Here is an 18,064-nt window from a genome sequence, read left to right on the forward strand (position 1 = left end):
TTTCCCTTCTTCTTTCTTCCTTCTCTATCTGTTTCTTTTCTCGCTTCCTTTGCTCTTTGGTTCCATCCTTCCTTGTCTCTTTCCTTCCTTCCCTCCTTCCCTTTCTCTTTCGTTCGTTCTCTCCTTCCTTCCCTCTTTCACTTTTTTATTTCGTTCTCTCCTTCCTTCCCTCTTTCACTTTTTTATTTCGTTCTCTCCTCCCTTCCTTCTCTACCTTACTTTCTTACCTTCTCTCCTTCTTTCTCTCCCTCCTTTCCCCTTTCTGTGTATGTGTTTTGTGTCGGCATATATGTGTATATATATTTCTCAATGTATTTGTGTATATATGTGGTTTTGCCCAAGAAGTTTGAAAGTTTCAGATTCAATGACTTGAATCAAACAGCAAAATCAAAAGCCAGAATTTTTCCCAAATGGTTTGGATGCCTGGGTTCAACAATGGCACAAATGTGTCCAAAAGGATGGTGACTACGTTGAATTGTAGTTTTGCGCCGAGGACAGTTCAGGGTATGATCTGGAGCAACTTCTGCTGTTCTAGGTTCCTCCAGAACATTTTTATGACACAGGAGGCAAAACTTTTTGACTCACCCTCGTGCTTTTGTTTCCTTGGCTCGGTTAGTTTAATAAGCACCCATCCCTGGCATTAATATTTGTATTTGTGGTCTGTGTCTTAGACAATTATTTCTCATTCATGTCATTCAAAATGGCACCAAAAAACTAACAAGCTGAAGTGCCATCCCTTCATCAACACAGAATTTGGGGAAAAGAAGGCATCAGGATTTGAAAATGTGTATTTTGAGAAAACAGTCAGTGGGGAGACTTCAAATCTGGATCCTTTAAAATGCATATTTAATAGAAATGTCATCTAAAACTGATGGTGATGAGGATAATGATGACAATAATAATATTTTCGTCATTATTATTATTGCAGTAATAACGTAAGTACAAATGAATTAATAATGTTGTAATAATATATATATATATATATATATATATAGTACAGTATATTATATAATACCAATAATGTAATATATTGGTAGTGTATTATATATATTGTGGTGTTGTAATAATATAGTACAATATAATAATATACAATATAATAATTGTATATTATACATTACATGTAATATTACTAATAATATTGCAGTATAATGGTATAGTATAATGTAGTAATATAAAATACTAATATTGCGCTGTGCTAAGGAGAAAGGCGAAAATTGAGATTTTGGCAATAAATCAGGGGCTGGTATATTATTATACCATAATATATATAATACACTACCAGTATATTATACTATTGGTATTATATAATATACTATATATATATATAATATATTATATTACAACATGATTAATAATAATGTTATAATATTAATAACCATATAATATACAATTATATTATTATATAGTATACTGTACTCTATTATCATACCACAATATATATAATACGCTACCAGTATATTATACTATTGGAATTATATAATATACTGTACTATATATATATATTATTAATAATAATGTTATAATATTAATAAGTTGTGTGTTTTCCAGGCTGTATGGCCACGTTCCAGAAGCATTCTCTCCTGACGTTTTGCCTGCATCTATGGTTGTGAGGTCAGGGGCTCTTGCAGTGCTTTCAAGTTGTTTTAGGAATGGTGGGAGTCGAAGTCCAAAACACTCGAAGGCCCAAAGGTTGGGAACCTCAATGGCATCAGACAAAGGATTCAAGGAGTGGTCTTCTCTTGCTTCTGGGACTCTTCACGCGTGTCCTGCTGAGCATACCTGGGCACCACAGGCGCATAACAGGGAGACCGTGGCATAGTTGTGGGCACCTCCCTCACATCTGCCATGACATCTGCTTCCAGATGTTCCATGGCTTACCAGCCTCACAGGAAACCAATCCGAATGCGGCCCAAAGTTTCCAGGGTGTTAAAAGGCTGCAATGCTATTCCGGCGACTGCCCAGGGGTGTTTTTATGACTCCGGATCAGACTCTGTAAAACGCATCCAGACGAAAAACAGCCCCGTGGAGCCAAACCCTCCAACAATGTCTCTTTGAGGATCCTTTGGACACAAGACACCAATCACGTCAATGAGTGTCCATCACCCCTAAAACACACACACAAAAAACAGCAGAACGGACTTTAAAACCCCCCAAAATAAACCATATATACATATACACAAGCACACATACATACAGACACACATATATATATTCAAGCACACACAAATATACACATATACATACACATACATATACACCTACATTCAAACTGCAGCAGGTCATGGGGGCTCTATGTGCCAAGTTTGGTCTTTATCGGTCATTGGATGAGGGTCGCAGTGGTTTCAGTAAGTGAGTGAAGGTACTGCAAGTCCCATCATCCATGGTACATCCTCCTTCAAACTGCAGCAGGATGTAGAGTGGGCCATGGGGGCTCTGTGTGCCAAGTTTGGTCTTTATTGGTCATTGGATGAGGATCGCAATGGTTTCAGCAAGTGAGTGAAGGTACTGCAAGTCCCATCATCTATTGTCCATCCCCCTTAGAACTGTATCAGGATGTAGAGTGGGTCATGGGGGCTCTATGTGCCAAGTTTGGTCTTTATTGGTCATTGGATGAGGGTTGCAGTGGTTTCAGCAAGTGAGTGAAGGTACTGCAAATCCCATCATCCATGGTCCATCCCCCTTAGAACTGCAGCAGAATGTAGAGTGGGTCATGGGGGCTCTATGTGCCAAGTTTGGTCTTTATTGGTCATTGGATGAGGGTTACAGTGGGTTCAGCAAGTGAGTGAAGGTATTGCAAATCCCATCATTTGTGGCCCATCCTGCCCTGAACTGCACCAGGTTGTAAAGTGGGCCATTGGGCCTCAGTGTGCCAAGTTTGTATGTACGTATAACATTGAGCATAATATTGTAAAACAATATAATACTCATAATAATACAATATAATAACATAATGATCATATATACTATATTGCATGTAACTTGGGCTTTCGGAGCTCCGAAAGCAATGGAAATAATTTGGATTTTACAAAAAGTCATGTGCAAATGCACACCTAGGCACACACCAAGCCCACTCCTGCTTTCTGAGCTCCGAAAGTGTTTCCTTCCCCCTCCAGACGGTGATTCAAACAGCTTTAACGGTCAGTATATATATTTTAATGAGCTGCCATTTCCTGTAGTGATAAAAAGATTCTCAAAGCATTTAAAAGAACGAGGGGGAAACCAACACCCAACCAACGCCAGGGCAAGACATAAAGCATATGCTGATTCAGAATGGATCCAGAATCTCCCAGACGGACTCTGAGAAGATTACGGCTGCAGTCGACAACGCTGGACGCAATCCAGAAGACGCATGGCTTCGTCTCACCATCCAAAACCAGAAGTTATCCCCCCAAGTTTGCCACTTTTGGAGCACGAGGAGCCGAGAAAATTAGTTAAACAATACCAGAGTGGGTCGAAAAGTAATGCCTCCATCGCTCTTGATATGGGAAGTCAGACTAGTCCACGCTCTCGTTACATCTAGGATAGACTACTGCAACGCACTCTACGTGGGGCTGCCCTTGAAGACTGTTCGGAAGCACCACCAGGGACCCAAGCTAATAAATAAATAAATACTAGACATTTGTCAAGCTGCAACTCACCAATAACTCATCTATTATCCCCATTTTTTCCTTTTTTCTACCCTTGTCCCCCCACTTTTCTAGTAAATCTATATACCGTATATTCTTGAGTATAAGCCAACCCGAATATAAGCTGAGGCACCGAATTTTTCCACAAAGATATGGGAAAACGGATTGACTCGACTATAAGCCAAGGGTGGGAAATGCAGCAGCTACTGGTAAATTTCAAAATACAAATAAATACCAATACAAATAAATACCAAATTTCAAAATACAAATAAATACCAATATAGTTACATCACTTGAAGCATTAGTAGGTTAAATGTTTTTGAATATTTACATAAAACTGTAATTTACGATAAGATTGCCCAATTCTGATTAAACCATTATTCAGACCTTCTTCATTGTGAATGTGCTTATACATACATATACACCTACATGCATATACATATACACATACATACATATACACACATATATGTATACATACATATACACCCAAGGACACACACATATATGCATATGCCCAAGGACACACATATACATATACACATATAAACACAGAAATATACATATACACATGCACACATACATACAGACACACACACATATATATACGCAAGCACACACAAATATACACATATACATACACATACATATACACCTACATGCATATACATATACACATACATACACACACACACATATATGCATATGCCCAAGGACACACATATGCACAATATACATATACACATATAAACACAGAAATATACATATACACATGCACACATACATACAGACACACACACATATATATACGCAAGCACACACAAATATACACATATACATACACATACATATACACCTACATGCATATATATACACACACACATATATGCTTACGTATCCTTCCAATAATAAGAGTAAAATAATAAATGTAATAATAATAATAATAATAATAATAATAATAATAATAATAAATGGAAATGTAATAATAGCGGTAATAATCGTGTAAAATAATAAATGTAACAACAACAACAACAACAACAACAACAACAGCGTAAAATAATAAATAACCTTGACTCGAGTATAAGCCGAGGGAGACTTTTTCAGCCTAAAAAAAGGGCTGAAAAATTAGGCTTATACTTGAGTATATGCAGTAAATAAAAATGTAATGTCCATTTGTGGGATTCACATAACTCAAAAACCACTGGACTAATTGACACGAAATTTGGACACAGGACACCTATCAAGCCAACGAGTGACCATCACTCAGAAAAACACGGAAAAACTCGGCAGAAGAGACTTATAAAGCCAAAAACCAAAAATTACAACAGATGCGCAAAACTACATATTGTATATATACGCAAATATATGTATACACATATACACAAATATATATACACATATATACACACACAAAACACATATACACAGACTGGGCCACAACAACGTGTGGCAGGGGACGGCTAGTCTATATAAATAAGAATAATATATAATATATTATCTATCTATCTATCTATCTATCTATAATAATAAATAGTTTTCGTGACATAACACTAAAACCACTGGACGCATTGACACCAAATTTGGACACAATACACCTATCAGGCCAATGAGTGACCATCACTCAGAAAAACACTGAAAAACACAGCAGAAGAGACTTGAAAAGCCAAAAAACAAAAATTACATTACAACGCATGTGCAAAACCACACACACACATACACATATACCCAAAAACAAATATACACACATACACACACACACACACATATATATATGCACATACACAAAACACATATACACAGACTGGGCCACAGCAATGTGTGGAAGGGGACGGCTAGTCTATATAAATAAGAATGTAATGTTTGTTGGATTAACACAACTCAAAAACCACTGGGCGAATTGACACCAAATTTGGACACAAGACACCTCTCAGGCCAATGAGTGACTGTCACTCATAAAAACACCAAAAAACACAGTAGAGGAGACTTAAAAAGCCAAAAAAAATCAAAGAATATATTACAACTCATGTGCAAAACCACACACACACACACAAACACATATACACACATACACAAATATATATATACACACATACACACACAAAACACCTATACACAGACTGGGCCGCAGCAATGTGTGGCAGGGGACGGCTTGTCTATATAAATAAGAATGTAATGTTCGTTTGTGGGATTAACACAACTCAAAAACCACTGGGCCAAAATATATATACACACATACACACACAAAACAGCAATGTGTGGCAGGGGACGGCTTGTCTATATAAGTAAGAATGTAATGTTCGTTTGTGGGATTAACATAACTCAAAAACCACTGCATGAATTGACATCAAATTTGGACACAAGACACCTCTCAGGCCAACGAGTGACCATCACTCAGAAAAACACTGAAAAACACAGCAGAAGGGATGTAAAAAGCCAAAAAATACATTACAATGCGTGTGCAAAACCACCGATATATACACATACACTAATATATACACACAGAAAACACATATACACAGACTGGGCCACGGCAATGTGTGGCAGGGGACGGCTAGTGTTTAATAAAAGATACCAAGGTTTGAATTTTCCTATGCAAAGGATGTGTTCGACCGCAGAGTGTGGCCCTTGATGTGCCGGATTTGGCCTGTTATCTCTACGGCTCAACCCTAATTCTTCCAGGGTTCAAAGAGGCCTGCTTGCAAAACCACAAGGCTTTCAAACACTCGTCGGCTAATTCCCGGGTACTCCTCGAATGCCTTTTTCCTCTTTTCCCAACCCCACAATTAACCGCGTTTTGAAAGGATCGAAAGACCTACAATTCTAGGATTTCCTTGACATCTTCGCCTTCTTTTCAATCCCTCCTTCCAATTCGGTCTAGTTTTAAGGCTCTCGGTGCCTTTTGTCAGAGTCACTTTATTGTGTGTGTTAAGGTGATTTGTGTCTTATGTTCACTATATTTCCATTTGTGTATCTTCATATAGGTATTTTGTAGAAAAGCATTTTAATATGTGTATTTTAGGATGATGGTGTGTTTTTAGCCATGAGGAGAGGCGGGTAAGGAATAATAATAATAATAATAATAATAATAATAATAATAATAGTAATAATAATAATAAATTGCAAAGACTCTGGCACAAGCCAGTCAAGGTGGTCCCAGTGGTGATCGACACATTGGGTGCAGTGCCTAAAGACCTTGGCCTGCACTTAATGACAAAATCACCATCTGCCAGGTGCAAAAGGCCACCTTACTGGGATATGCACGCATTATTCACAGATACATCACGTAGTCCTAGACACTAGGGAAGTGTCCGACGTGTGATCCAAAACAACACCAAGCAGAGTGTCTGTTGTGGACTCATCTTGTTGTGGTTCAAATAATAATAATAATGAACCAAACGTGGCACCCTTCCCAAGTGTCTAGGACTGTGGGATGTATCAGCAAATAATGTGTGCAGATCCCAGTAGGGTGGCCTTCTGCAACTGGCAGATGGTAATCTTGTCATTGCCAATTGTGTTTAAGTGCAGGCCAAGGTCTTTAGGCACTGCACCCAGTGTGCCGATCACCACTGGGACCACCTTGACTGGTTTGTGCCAGAGTTCTTGCAGTTCAATCTTTAAATCCTCATATCGTGTCAGCTTTTCCAGTTGTTTCTCTGTAATCCTGCCGTCACCTGGGATTGCGACATCGACAATCCATATTTTGTTATTTACCACCATTGTGAGGTTGGGAGTGTTGTGCTCCAAAACTCTGTCTGTCTGAATTCGGAAGTCCCAGAGAAGTTCATTTTCCGTAACTTTTTCGGGCTTGTGATTCCACCAGTTCTTTGTCGCAGGCACAAGTTCCAATGAATCATCTGAGCAAGGGTGTTGAGCCTCTGCTTGTAGTCTGTTCGCAATCTTCTTGCAGCAGCTGAGGATGGGATCGATTGTTTCATCTGCTTCCTTGCAGAGTCTACATTTGGGATCTGTCGTCGACCTTTCAATTCTGGCTTTGATGGCATCATCATCATCATTATTATTGTTACTCTTATTATTATCATTACTACTACTACTAGCTGTACCCACCACGCGTTGCTGTGGCAAACCTTCCTCTTTCTCCTCCTTCTTTTTTTCACTCCTTCCTTCCCTCCCTTCCGCTTTCCTTCCTTCCCTCTTTTTCTTTCTCTTCTTCTTTCTTCCTTCTCTACCTGTTTCTTTTCTCGCTTCCTTTGCTCTTTGATTCCATCCTTCCTTGTCTCCTTCCTTCCTTCCCTCTTTTGTTCCTTCTCTCCTTCTTTCCCTCTTTCACTTTTTTATTTGCTTCTCTCCTTCCTTCCTTCGCTACCTTTCTTTCTTTCCTTCTCTCCTTCCCTCCTTCTTTCTCTCCTTCCTTCCTTCTCTTTCTTTCTTTCCTTCTTTCTCTCCTTCTTTCCCCCTTTCTCTCCCTCTTCTCCCACCTTCTCTTCTTTCTTCCTTCTCTACCCTTCTTTCCTTCTTCCTCTCCTTCCCTCCTTCTTTCCCTCTATCTCTCCCACCTTCTCTCCTTCCTTCCTTTTCTACCCTTTCTTTCCTTCCTTCCTTCCTTCTCCCTTTCTGTGTATGTACCCACCACGCGTTGCTGTGGCAAACCTTCCTCTTTCTCCTCCTTTTTTTCACTCCTTCCTTCCCTCCCTTCCTCTTTCCTTCCTTCCCTCTTTTTCTTTCTCTTCTTCTTCCTTCCTTCTCTACCTGTTTCTTTTCTCGCTTCCTTTGCTCTTTGATTCCATCCTTCCTTGTCTCCTTCCTTCCTTCCCTCTTTTGTTCCTTCTCTCCTTCTTTCCCTCTTTCACTTTTTTATTTGCTTCTCTCCTTCCTTCCTTCGCTACCTTTCTTTCTTTCCTTCCCTCCTTCTTTCTCTCCTTCCTTCCTTCTCTTTCTTTCTTTCCTTCTTTCCCCCTTTCTCTCCCTCTTCTCCCACCTTCTCTTCTTCCTTCCTTCTCTACCCTTCCTTCTTCCCTTCTTCCTCTCCTTCCCTCCTTCTTTCCCTCTATCTCTCCCATCTTCTCTCCTTCCTTCGTTTTCTACCCTTTCTTTCCTTCCTTCTCTCCTTCTTTCCTTCCTTCCTTCCTTCCTTCCTTCCTTCCTTCCTTCCTTCCTTCTCCCTTTCTGTGTATGTGTTTTGTGTGTGTATATTCATATATGTGTGTATATATGTGTGTTTGTGTATATATATATGTGGTTTTGCACATGAGTTGTAATTTTTGGGGTTTTTTTTGGCTTTTAAAGTCCCTTCTGCTATGTTTTCCAGTGTTTTTATGAGTGATGGTCACTCGTTGGCCTGATAGGTGTCTTGTGTCCAAATTTGGTGTCAATTCATCCAGTGGTTTTTGAGTTATGCTAATCCCACAAACGAACATTACATTATTATTTATATAGATTATTATTATTATTATTATTTAAAAAGACACTGAATTTAAGATTAGGGAGTGAACAGCTAAGAGTTAAACCTGAGATAAAGTCAAACAGGGAGCTGACTTCAGTTAAAATTAACTATTTGCATTGGTTAGTGACTAATATACAGGGTTAGTCAAAATGAATAGGCCAATAAGAAAATTAATTGTACCCGAATTGGCCTATTCATTTTGACTAACCCTGTATTTTGAGCGCACATGGTTTCATATACGACTCTGGAGAGAGATGGATGAAGTAATGTCAGAGACCGCATTTGGAGAGGAAAAGCGGGGGAAACGCACAAGTTAGACGGTATCAGGACATTCCGAAAGTCTTCCCATCGTCGGAGAACATACTTCAGGACTGACATCAACTATTTAATAAAGGTTTTGCAAAGATAAGAGGGTGGGCACTTTTCGCCTCTAAAGCCAATGACTAATGACAAGCTGAAAATGCGACTAGCCTCAAAAACAGGCATTAATTAGTGTGCATTAATTGACATTTTTCAAAAAATGCAATAACAAAGGTTTGTTTTGAGGCTCCGGAAGTTATAAAAAACCCCGAGGCATTCCAGAAGGTTACTCCAGACGCTTCCCGACTCCGTTGTATAGCGCTGCCCATGTCGAGTTTACATACTTGGAGAGCAATTATTTCCAGACATTCCGATCCCCAAAAGTGTCCTCAAGGCAAATTTTTCCCCCTCGTCGGAAAAATACCAAAAGTATAAATCATGGGTATTAATCCCATCGAGCTATACAATGAAAGACAACCCTCCGACCATCTGTCTGTGATTTGTGCTAGGTTCATACGAGTGCGTCTTACAAGAGGCTTGCAGGGATGCAACTACACGCTGTCTAATACATGCAGTTCGATGCCACTTTAGTTGCTCAAGTTGTAGTTTTACACTTTTTTGCCTTCTCTGACATATTAGAGCTGCCCTGAGTCCCCACACCCACCTCGGGAGTTGAGAAGGGTGGGATACAAATATCTGAAATAAATAATAAATAAATATAAATAAACTACAACTCCCAAAATCCCACAACATTGAGCCGTTGAGCGAAACTGCATCAATTCAACAGTGTAGATGGCAGAAACAGAACGGCCTGCCTCAGGGGAGCGTGCTTGCTGCTTCATAGGAAATCTGCTACCAAACAGGAGCTTTTTTGTTGAGTTCCAGAGCCAAAGAAGAAGATGGCGGAAAGAGAAGAACGGCCTGCCTCAGGGGAGCGTGCTTGCTCCATCAATGTTTAACATTTACACAAATGACCAGCCACTGCCGGAATGGACAGTTTCATCTATGCTGATGATCATGCCATCACCGCTCAAGCAGGGAGCTTGGAAATAGTTGAATAGAAGCTCTCTGAAGCTTTAGGTGCTCTTACTGCCTATTACAGGGAACACCAGCTGATTCCTAATCCATCTAAAACACAGACTTTTCATCTCAAGAGTATAAAAGCATCTCAAGCTCTGAGGATGACCTGGGAAGGCATCCCACTGGAGCATTGCAGCACACCCAAATACCTGGGAGTCACTCTGGACCGTGCTCTGACTTACAAGAAGCACTGCTTGAATATCAAGCAAAAAGTGGGTGCTAGAAGTAACATCTGACTGGCACAACCTGGGGATCACAACCAGACACAGTGAAGACATCTGCCATTTTGCTTTGCTACTCTGCTGCCGAGTACGCATGCCCAGTGTGGAATGCATTTCACCACATTAAGATAGTGGACGTGGCTCTTAATGAGACAGGCCACATTATCACAGGATGTCTATGCCCCACACTATTGGAGAAATTATATTGTTTGGCCGGTATCACACCACCTGACATCAGCAATGAAAGGACTAAGGTAGTGACATCTCCGGCCCATCCTCTCTTCAGATATCAGCCAGCATGTCACCGCCCTAAATCAAGAAATAGCTTCCTAATATCTACAGAGACCTCAGCAAGCAAGAGTCCAAAAGTGGCAGGCTAAAACCCAGAACCTCAATCAGTGGCTGAGACTAGATAAGAAACTAAATTCTGGGCACACAGAGAAGTGGGTGACCTGGAAGACACTGAACAGGTTGCACTCTGGCACCATGAGATGCAGAGCCAACCTAAGGAAATGGGGCCACAAAGTGGAGTCCACGAAATGCAAGTGTGGAAAAGAGCAAACCACAAGCTACTTACTACAAGGGAACCTCAGCCCTGGCACATGCACAATGGAAGACCTTCTCACAGCAACATCAGAGGCACTCCAAGTAGTCAAAGGAAATTGAATATAATGCCAAGTTTTTAACTTTGTGGTTTTTCTATACATTATAAATGTATTCTCAATTCGCTTCTGACACAATAAATAATAATAATAATAATAATAATAATAATAATAATAATTGTATAATGTTGATTGACAGCTGTCACTCCATCATGTGATGGTGAGTTCCACAGTTCCATCTCCACTCAGTTTTAGTTGATGGTCCTTAACCTGGTTATATTGCCCTTGCCCCCAGATAAACCAAATTCAAGCCACATTCAGACAAAATACTGAAACCTAACTACGATGTCAAGTCTCTAAAAATACTCAGTGGTATACCATATTGTTTAAAGTCCATCATTAAAATAGTTTCTCGAGAGGGTCGTTTCAGCTGCTTCCCATTCTACACATTTACAAGTAAACATTCAGTCACCCAAAATATACAGTAATGTATGTGTATGCGATGCTATTGTCTCCCTTGAAAGAGGGACAGCACATCCAGAACCCCGAGACATTTGAAAGGAACAATAATTCCATGCTTGTTATCTGCAGCCTTGCTCGATTTCCTGCTCGTACGAGTCAATAAATTCTGAGTTTTAAAACAAGTCTGAATCACTTCCTAACTCATTTGTGGGGAGGGGAACGTCGCTCTCTTTCGCTCTCCGTTTGGGAAAAATACTTTTTGGCACCACGATCCTTGATATCTCGGTAACCCTTTCGTGCTGGGGATTTTCGAACACATTCAAAACCATGCAATGAATGGCCTCCATAGGAGGAGGATGTATTAGAGCTGTCATTTGGACTGGAGTCTAAAATAGAGCTCAGAGGCTACTCTTTGGATGACAATTCCCAGAAATTCCCAGATTTGGGAGCTGTAGTCCTCCAAGGTATTTTTTGCAAGCTCTGGTCCAAACATTTAACTAAGATTGAGAAAAGCAGCAGCCAACTGTTGAACAGCTAAAGGGTTACTAATAAATTGTTGTTGTTGTTATTATTATTATTTAAAAATATTTCCAATGTCATTATGAATAACAATAACAGTGGGCAACCTTGCAGTTTTCCTTTCTGTATATTTAATTTTCTGTTGTTTGTCCGTTAATACATATTGCGGCTTCTTGTGTACTGTAAATTGCTCTTATCGAATTAATAAAGTGGTATCCCATGTCCATTTCCTGCATTAAGGCTAAGAAGAACTCCCAATTTACTTTGTCAAATGCCTTTTCGGCGTCTAGTGATAACAGGGCGCACTCTTTGTCGTTGTTCTTTTCGTAATATTAAATGATATTTACAATAGTTCTGACATTATCTTTGATTTGGCGTTGTGGGAGGAATCCCGCTTGTTCTTCTTTAATCCATATTTTTAAAAACATTTTTAGTCTTTCTGCTAGGATACTTGCATATATTTTGTAATCAACAGTTAATATTATTATTATGTTTATTTGCATTCCGCTTTATCTCTCCCAGAGGGGACTCAAAGCAGCTATGTGTCTATTATTATTATTATTATTATTATTATTATTATTATTATTACCATATATACTCGAGTATAAGCTGACCCGAATATAAGCCGAGGCATCTAATTTTACCCACAAAAAAACTGGAAAAATGGATTGACTCGAGTATAAGCTGAGGGTGGGAAATGTAGTAGCTCAAAATAAAAAGATAACAATACATAAATTGAGGCATCACTAGGTTAAATGTTTTTGAATGGTACATAAAACTGTAATTTAAGATAAGACTACCCAACTCTGATTAAACCATTATTCTAATCTTCTTCAAGGTCAATTTGCTTACTTATCCTTCCAATAAAAATAAAGAGAGTAAAATAATAAATGTAATAATAATAATAATAATAATTCATCACACAGTCCTATCTAGAAAGGGTTGGATTGGTTTCAAGAGTTGGTTGTTAGGCTAACATAAAGTTCAGTGGATATAGTATTTAGAGTCGTCTTTGGGGTATAAAATGGAGTATAAATAATAATAATAATAATGATGATGATGATGATGATGATGATGATGATGCAAAGACTCTGCCAGTAAAGTTGGTCCCAGTGGAGATCGGCACACTGGGTGCAGCGCCTAAAGACCTTGGCCTGCACTTAAACACAATTGGCGCTGACAAAACTACCACCAGTCAGCTACAAAAGGCCACCCTACTCAGATCTGCACACATTATTTGCCGATACATCACATAGTCCTAGACACTTGGGAAGTGTCTGACGTGTGATCCAATACAACAGCCAGCAGAGTAACAACAATAATAATAATAATAATTCAAAAATACATCACACAGTCCTAGACGCTTGGGAAGTGTTTGTGATTTTGTGATACAAAATCCAGCATACAGATCTCATTTGCTGTGACATATTGTGTTTTTGTGTCATTAAAATAGTAATAATAATAATAATAATTCAAAAATACATCACACAGTCCTAGACACTTAGGAAGTGTTTCACTTGTGATTTTGTGATACGAAATCCAGCATATAGATCTCATTTGCTGTGACATACTGTGTTTTTGTGTCATTAAAATAATAATAATAATAATAATAATAATTTAAAAATACATCACACAGTCCTAGACGCTTAGGAAGTGTTTCACTTGTGATTTTGTGATACGAAATCCAGCATATAGATCTCGTTTGCTGTGACATATTGTGTTGTTGTGTCATTAAAATAATAATAATAATAATAATAATAATAATTCAAAAATACATCACACAGTCCTAGACGCTTGGGAAGTGTTTGACTTGTGATTTTGTGATACGAAATCCAGCATATAGATCTTGTTTGCTGTGGCATACTGTGTTTTTGTGTCATTAAAATAATAATAATAATAATAATAATAATAATAATAATTCAAAAATACATCACACAGTCCTGGACACTTGGGAAGTGTTTGACTTGTGATTCTGTGATACGAAATCCAGCATACAGATCTCATTTGCTGTGATATATTGTGTTTTTGTGTCATTAAAATAATAACAACAACAACAACAATATTAGAGTCAGCACACCAACACCTTAAATCGAGAAATAGCTTCCTAAGATCTACAGAGACGCTCGCAGGAACACCTCAGCAAGCAAGAGTCCAAAAGTGGCAGGCTCAAACTCAGAACCTCAATCAGCAGCTGAGACCGAATGAGAGATTCTGGCCATATAGAAAACTTGGAAGGCGCTCAACAGGCTCACGCACAAGAAATGGGGCCACGACATGCGAGTGCGGAGAACAGCAAACCACAGACCACCTATGACAATGCAACCTGAGCCCTGTTGTCACATGCACAAGGGAGGACCTTCTTACAGCCACACCAGAGAAGTCCAAGAAGTCAAAGGAAATTGAATATAAGACTAAGTTTTTAACTTTGTTTCTGGTTTTAAATACATGATAAATGTACCTTCAATTCACTTCTGACACAATAAATACAATCATATGTATGATTAAAAAGGTGTGAAATGCCTTGGAAATGAACTAAAAGCAGTTTTGTATTGAAAAAGGAGCAAAAGGCCAAGCATGCCCGTAAAAATCCAGTTGAGCCTCAGCTTTCTTTCCTTTTTTTAGTGGCAAAGCTCTCTGGACATGGGCAGAGGAGCCTCAGCCAGATCAGAAGCAACATTAGAACTTCAGGGCCAAACCAAAGGCGAAGCTATCCAGTTACTCACCCAATTAAGGAGACCATCTGTTCCACTATGTGTTTGCTGAATGTAATAATCACAAAAAGTTTCTGGAAGGACAACAAGAAAAACAAGAAAGCATTAGTCGATTGAAGGGGAAGCCAAAACAATGCAGGATTTCAGCTTCCGATCCAAGGCAATAAATCACACCCCTTCTGTTCTTGGGTTGGCTTTGAGAGTTCTTCCAGGCATTGTCCTAAAAAGGGACCACTGCTGGAAATGACAACGTTCAGCTAACACCATATCCCTACTCATCAGAATAGCTCTTCCTCCTTCCTTCCTTCCTTCCTTCCATCTCTCTTTCCTTCCTCCTTCCCTTTCTTCCTTCCATCCTTCCCTTCCTTCTCTTCTTCCTTCCTCCTTCCCTTCCTACTTTCCACCCTTCCACTCTTTGGTCCTTCCTTCCCTTTTGTCTTTCCTTCCTTCTCTCTTACCTTCCTCTTTACCTGCCCCCTTCCTTACCTCCCTCTTTCTCCTTCCTTCCTTCCTTCCTTCCTTCCTTTCCTTCCCTTTCCACCCTTTCGCCCTACCTTCTTCCCTTTCTGACTTCCATCCTTCCCTTCCTTCTTTCCATCCTTCCCTTCCACTCTTTTGTCCTTCCTTCCCTTTTGTTTTTCCTTCCTTCTTCACTCTTCCCTTGCACCCTTTTGTTCTTCCTTCCCTTTTGTATTTTCTTCTCTCTTGCCTTCCTCTTTACCTCCCTCCCTCCCTTCCTCCCTCTTTCTCCTTCCATCCTTACCTTCCACCCTTTCATCTTTCCTTCCTTTCGTCTTTCCTCCCTCCTTCCCTCTCACCCCTTCCTTCCTTGCCATCCTTCCTTGCCTTCCTTCCTTCCTTCCTTCCTTCCTTCCTTCCTTCCTTCCTTCCTTCCTTCCTTCCTTCCTTCCTTCTCTCTTTCCTCTCTCCATTCCTTTCCACCCTTTTGTCCTTCCTTCCTTCTCTCTTTCTTTCCTCCTTCCTTTTCTTCCTTCCATCCTTCTCTTCTTCCCTCCTTCCCTTCCTTCCCTTCCCTTCTTTCCTCCTTCCCTTCCTTCTTTCCACCCTTCCCTTCCATTCTTTGGTCCTTCCTTCCCTTTTGTCTTTCCTTCCTTCTCTCTTACCTTCCTCTTTACCTCCTCCCTTCCTTACCTCCCTCTTTCTCCTTCCTTCCTTGATTCCTTCTTTCCTTTCTTTCCACCCTTTCGGCCTTCCTTCCCTCTTTCCTCCCTTTGTTCCTTTCCACCCTTTTGTCCTTCCTTCCTTCTCTCTTTCCTTCTTCCTTCCTTTTCTTCCTTCCATCCTTCTCTTCCTCCCTCCCTCCTTCCCTTCATTTTCTTCTTCCTCCCTCCCTCCTTCCTTCTTTTCCACCCTTTTGCCCTTCCCTCCTTCCTTCCTTCCTTCCTTCCTTCCTTCTTTTCTCCCTCCATTCCTTTCCACCCTTTTGTCCTTCCTTCCTTCTCTCTTTCCTTCCTCCTTCCCTTCCTTCCTTCCCTCCTTCCTTCCTTCCTTCCTCCTTCCTTCCTTCTTTCCATCCTTCCCTTCCACCTTTTTGTCTTTCCTTCCTTCTCTATAATCTTCCTCTTTACCTCCCTCCCTTCCTTACCTTGCTTTTTCTCCTTCCATCCTTACCTTCCACCCTTTCGTCCGTCCTTCCGTCCTTCCTTCCTTCCTTCCTTCCTTCCTTCCTTCCTTCCTCCCTCCCTCCATTCCTTTCCACCCCTTTGTCCTTCCTTCCTTCTCTCTTTACCACCCTCCCTTCCTTACCTCCCTTTTGTCCTTCCTTTATTCTCTCTTTTCTTCCTCCTTCCCTTCCTTCCTTCCATCCTTCTCTTCTTCCTTCTTTCCACCCTTCCCTTCTACTCTTTTGTCCTTCCTTTCCTTTTTCTTTCCTTCCTTCTCTCCTACCTTCCTCTTTACCCCTCTCCTTTCCTTACCTCCCTCTTTCTCCTTCCTTCATTCTCTCTTTTCTTCCTCCTTCCCTTTCTTCCTTCCATCCATCACCAGGCAGCCATTCTCTTACCAAGAAGTGCTAGCACGTGACCCTCAAGTTAGACAATTTGCCCATGCCTGAGTTAAACCTTTGTGCTGCTGAAGATTGGCAGTTTGAAGCCATGGGTCGGGATGAGGTCCTGCTGTTACCCCTAGCTCCTGCCAACCTAGCAGTTCAAAACATGTAATGTGAGTAGTTCCGGTATGGCTGCATGGGCACCTTTATTACCTTCCCGCCGAAGCGGTACCTATGCAACCATGCCAGAACAGGAGGTGTCTATGGACGACAGGCTCCTCGGTTTGGAAATGGAACAAAAGCACTTCCTCATGGCCGGAGTTGAAAGGAGAAGCCTTTACCTTTGTTCGGTGTCTTTGTGTGTCTTTGTTATTTCACTGTATTAAAAGGCATTGAATGTTTGCCTAATTGTGTGTGTTGTAATCTGCTCTGAGTCCTCTTGGGGAGACAGAGAGGAATGTAAACTAAGTGTATTATTATTATTATTATTATTATTATTATTCACTCTGAAAATAAAAGAAGTAGCAGGGCTTCAGTCTTACAAGCTCTGGGTCAATCAAGCCATTGCCCAAAGTACTTCCTTTACAAATATTCCAGCCATGAATATGGTGGCAAAGAAAGGGTAACCCTCGTGACCCTTCGGTGACTTCATCGTAATGTCAATATTGAAGTCAGGAATTTCCTGCTCTGTGTATGTTGTGTTTGTGAGCCATTACACTACCCCCAGGAGGTAAGGGAAGTGGAGAATGACAGGTCAGGGGGTGACGTCACGGATACGTTCCAATCAGTGCCAAACATTAACCTGACTAATGCCACCCGACAGGTAGCTTTGATGCAAAGGTCATGCCCGGCGGGTTAGAATGGCTATCCAACTTCCTGTGCTGAATATGTCCCAAATCCATGGAGGAGAAAAGCATTGTTGAAGTGAATCTGTGGTGCGACCGCAAAACGTGTGGGAAGGCAAGCACGAGAGAGCCAAGGACAAATTACCTGGATATGCATCTTGATTATTGCTTTCCCGATCAAAGTGGCACCAAAGAAGGTCCAAAACGGGACGAGGAAGTGTCCGCATGTGATCCCGGCCAAGTCGAAGAGAGGGTTGGGAATCTGGGGAGGAAAACGGAAAAGAAGAGG

At 40.5% G+C, this 18,064-nt stretch overlaps 1 protein-coding gene across 3 annotated transcripts in view; it reads right to left on the reverse strand.

Moving 5' to 3' along the window:
* VMP1 (vacuole membrane protein 1) overlaps positions 1 to 18,064 on the reverse strand; it is a 120,818-nt gene that overhangs the window by 17,944 nt on the left and 84,810 nt on the right. For all 3 annotated transcript variants that reach the window (XM_060756783.2, XM_060756784.2, XM_060756785.2), the window contains exons 9-10: positions 17,921 to 18,037; positions 14,935 to 14,996 (exon numbers count right to left, since the gene is read on the reverse strand). In XM_060756783.2, coding sequence (XP_060612766.1) covers positions 14,935 to 14,996; positions 17,921 to 18,037 — 179 coding nt within the window. The remainder of the gene's footprint in view (positions 1 to 14,934; positions 14,997 to 17,920; positions 18,038 to 18,064) is intronic.

Source organism: Anolis sagrei, chromosome 11 (assembly GCF_037176765.1).
Source record: "Anolis sagrei isolate rAnoSag1 chromosome 11, rAnoSag1.mat, whole genome shotgun sequence".
Lineage (NCBI taxonomy): Eukaryota > Metazoa > Chordata > Lepidosauria > Squamata > Dactyloidae > Anolis > Anolis sagrei.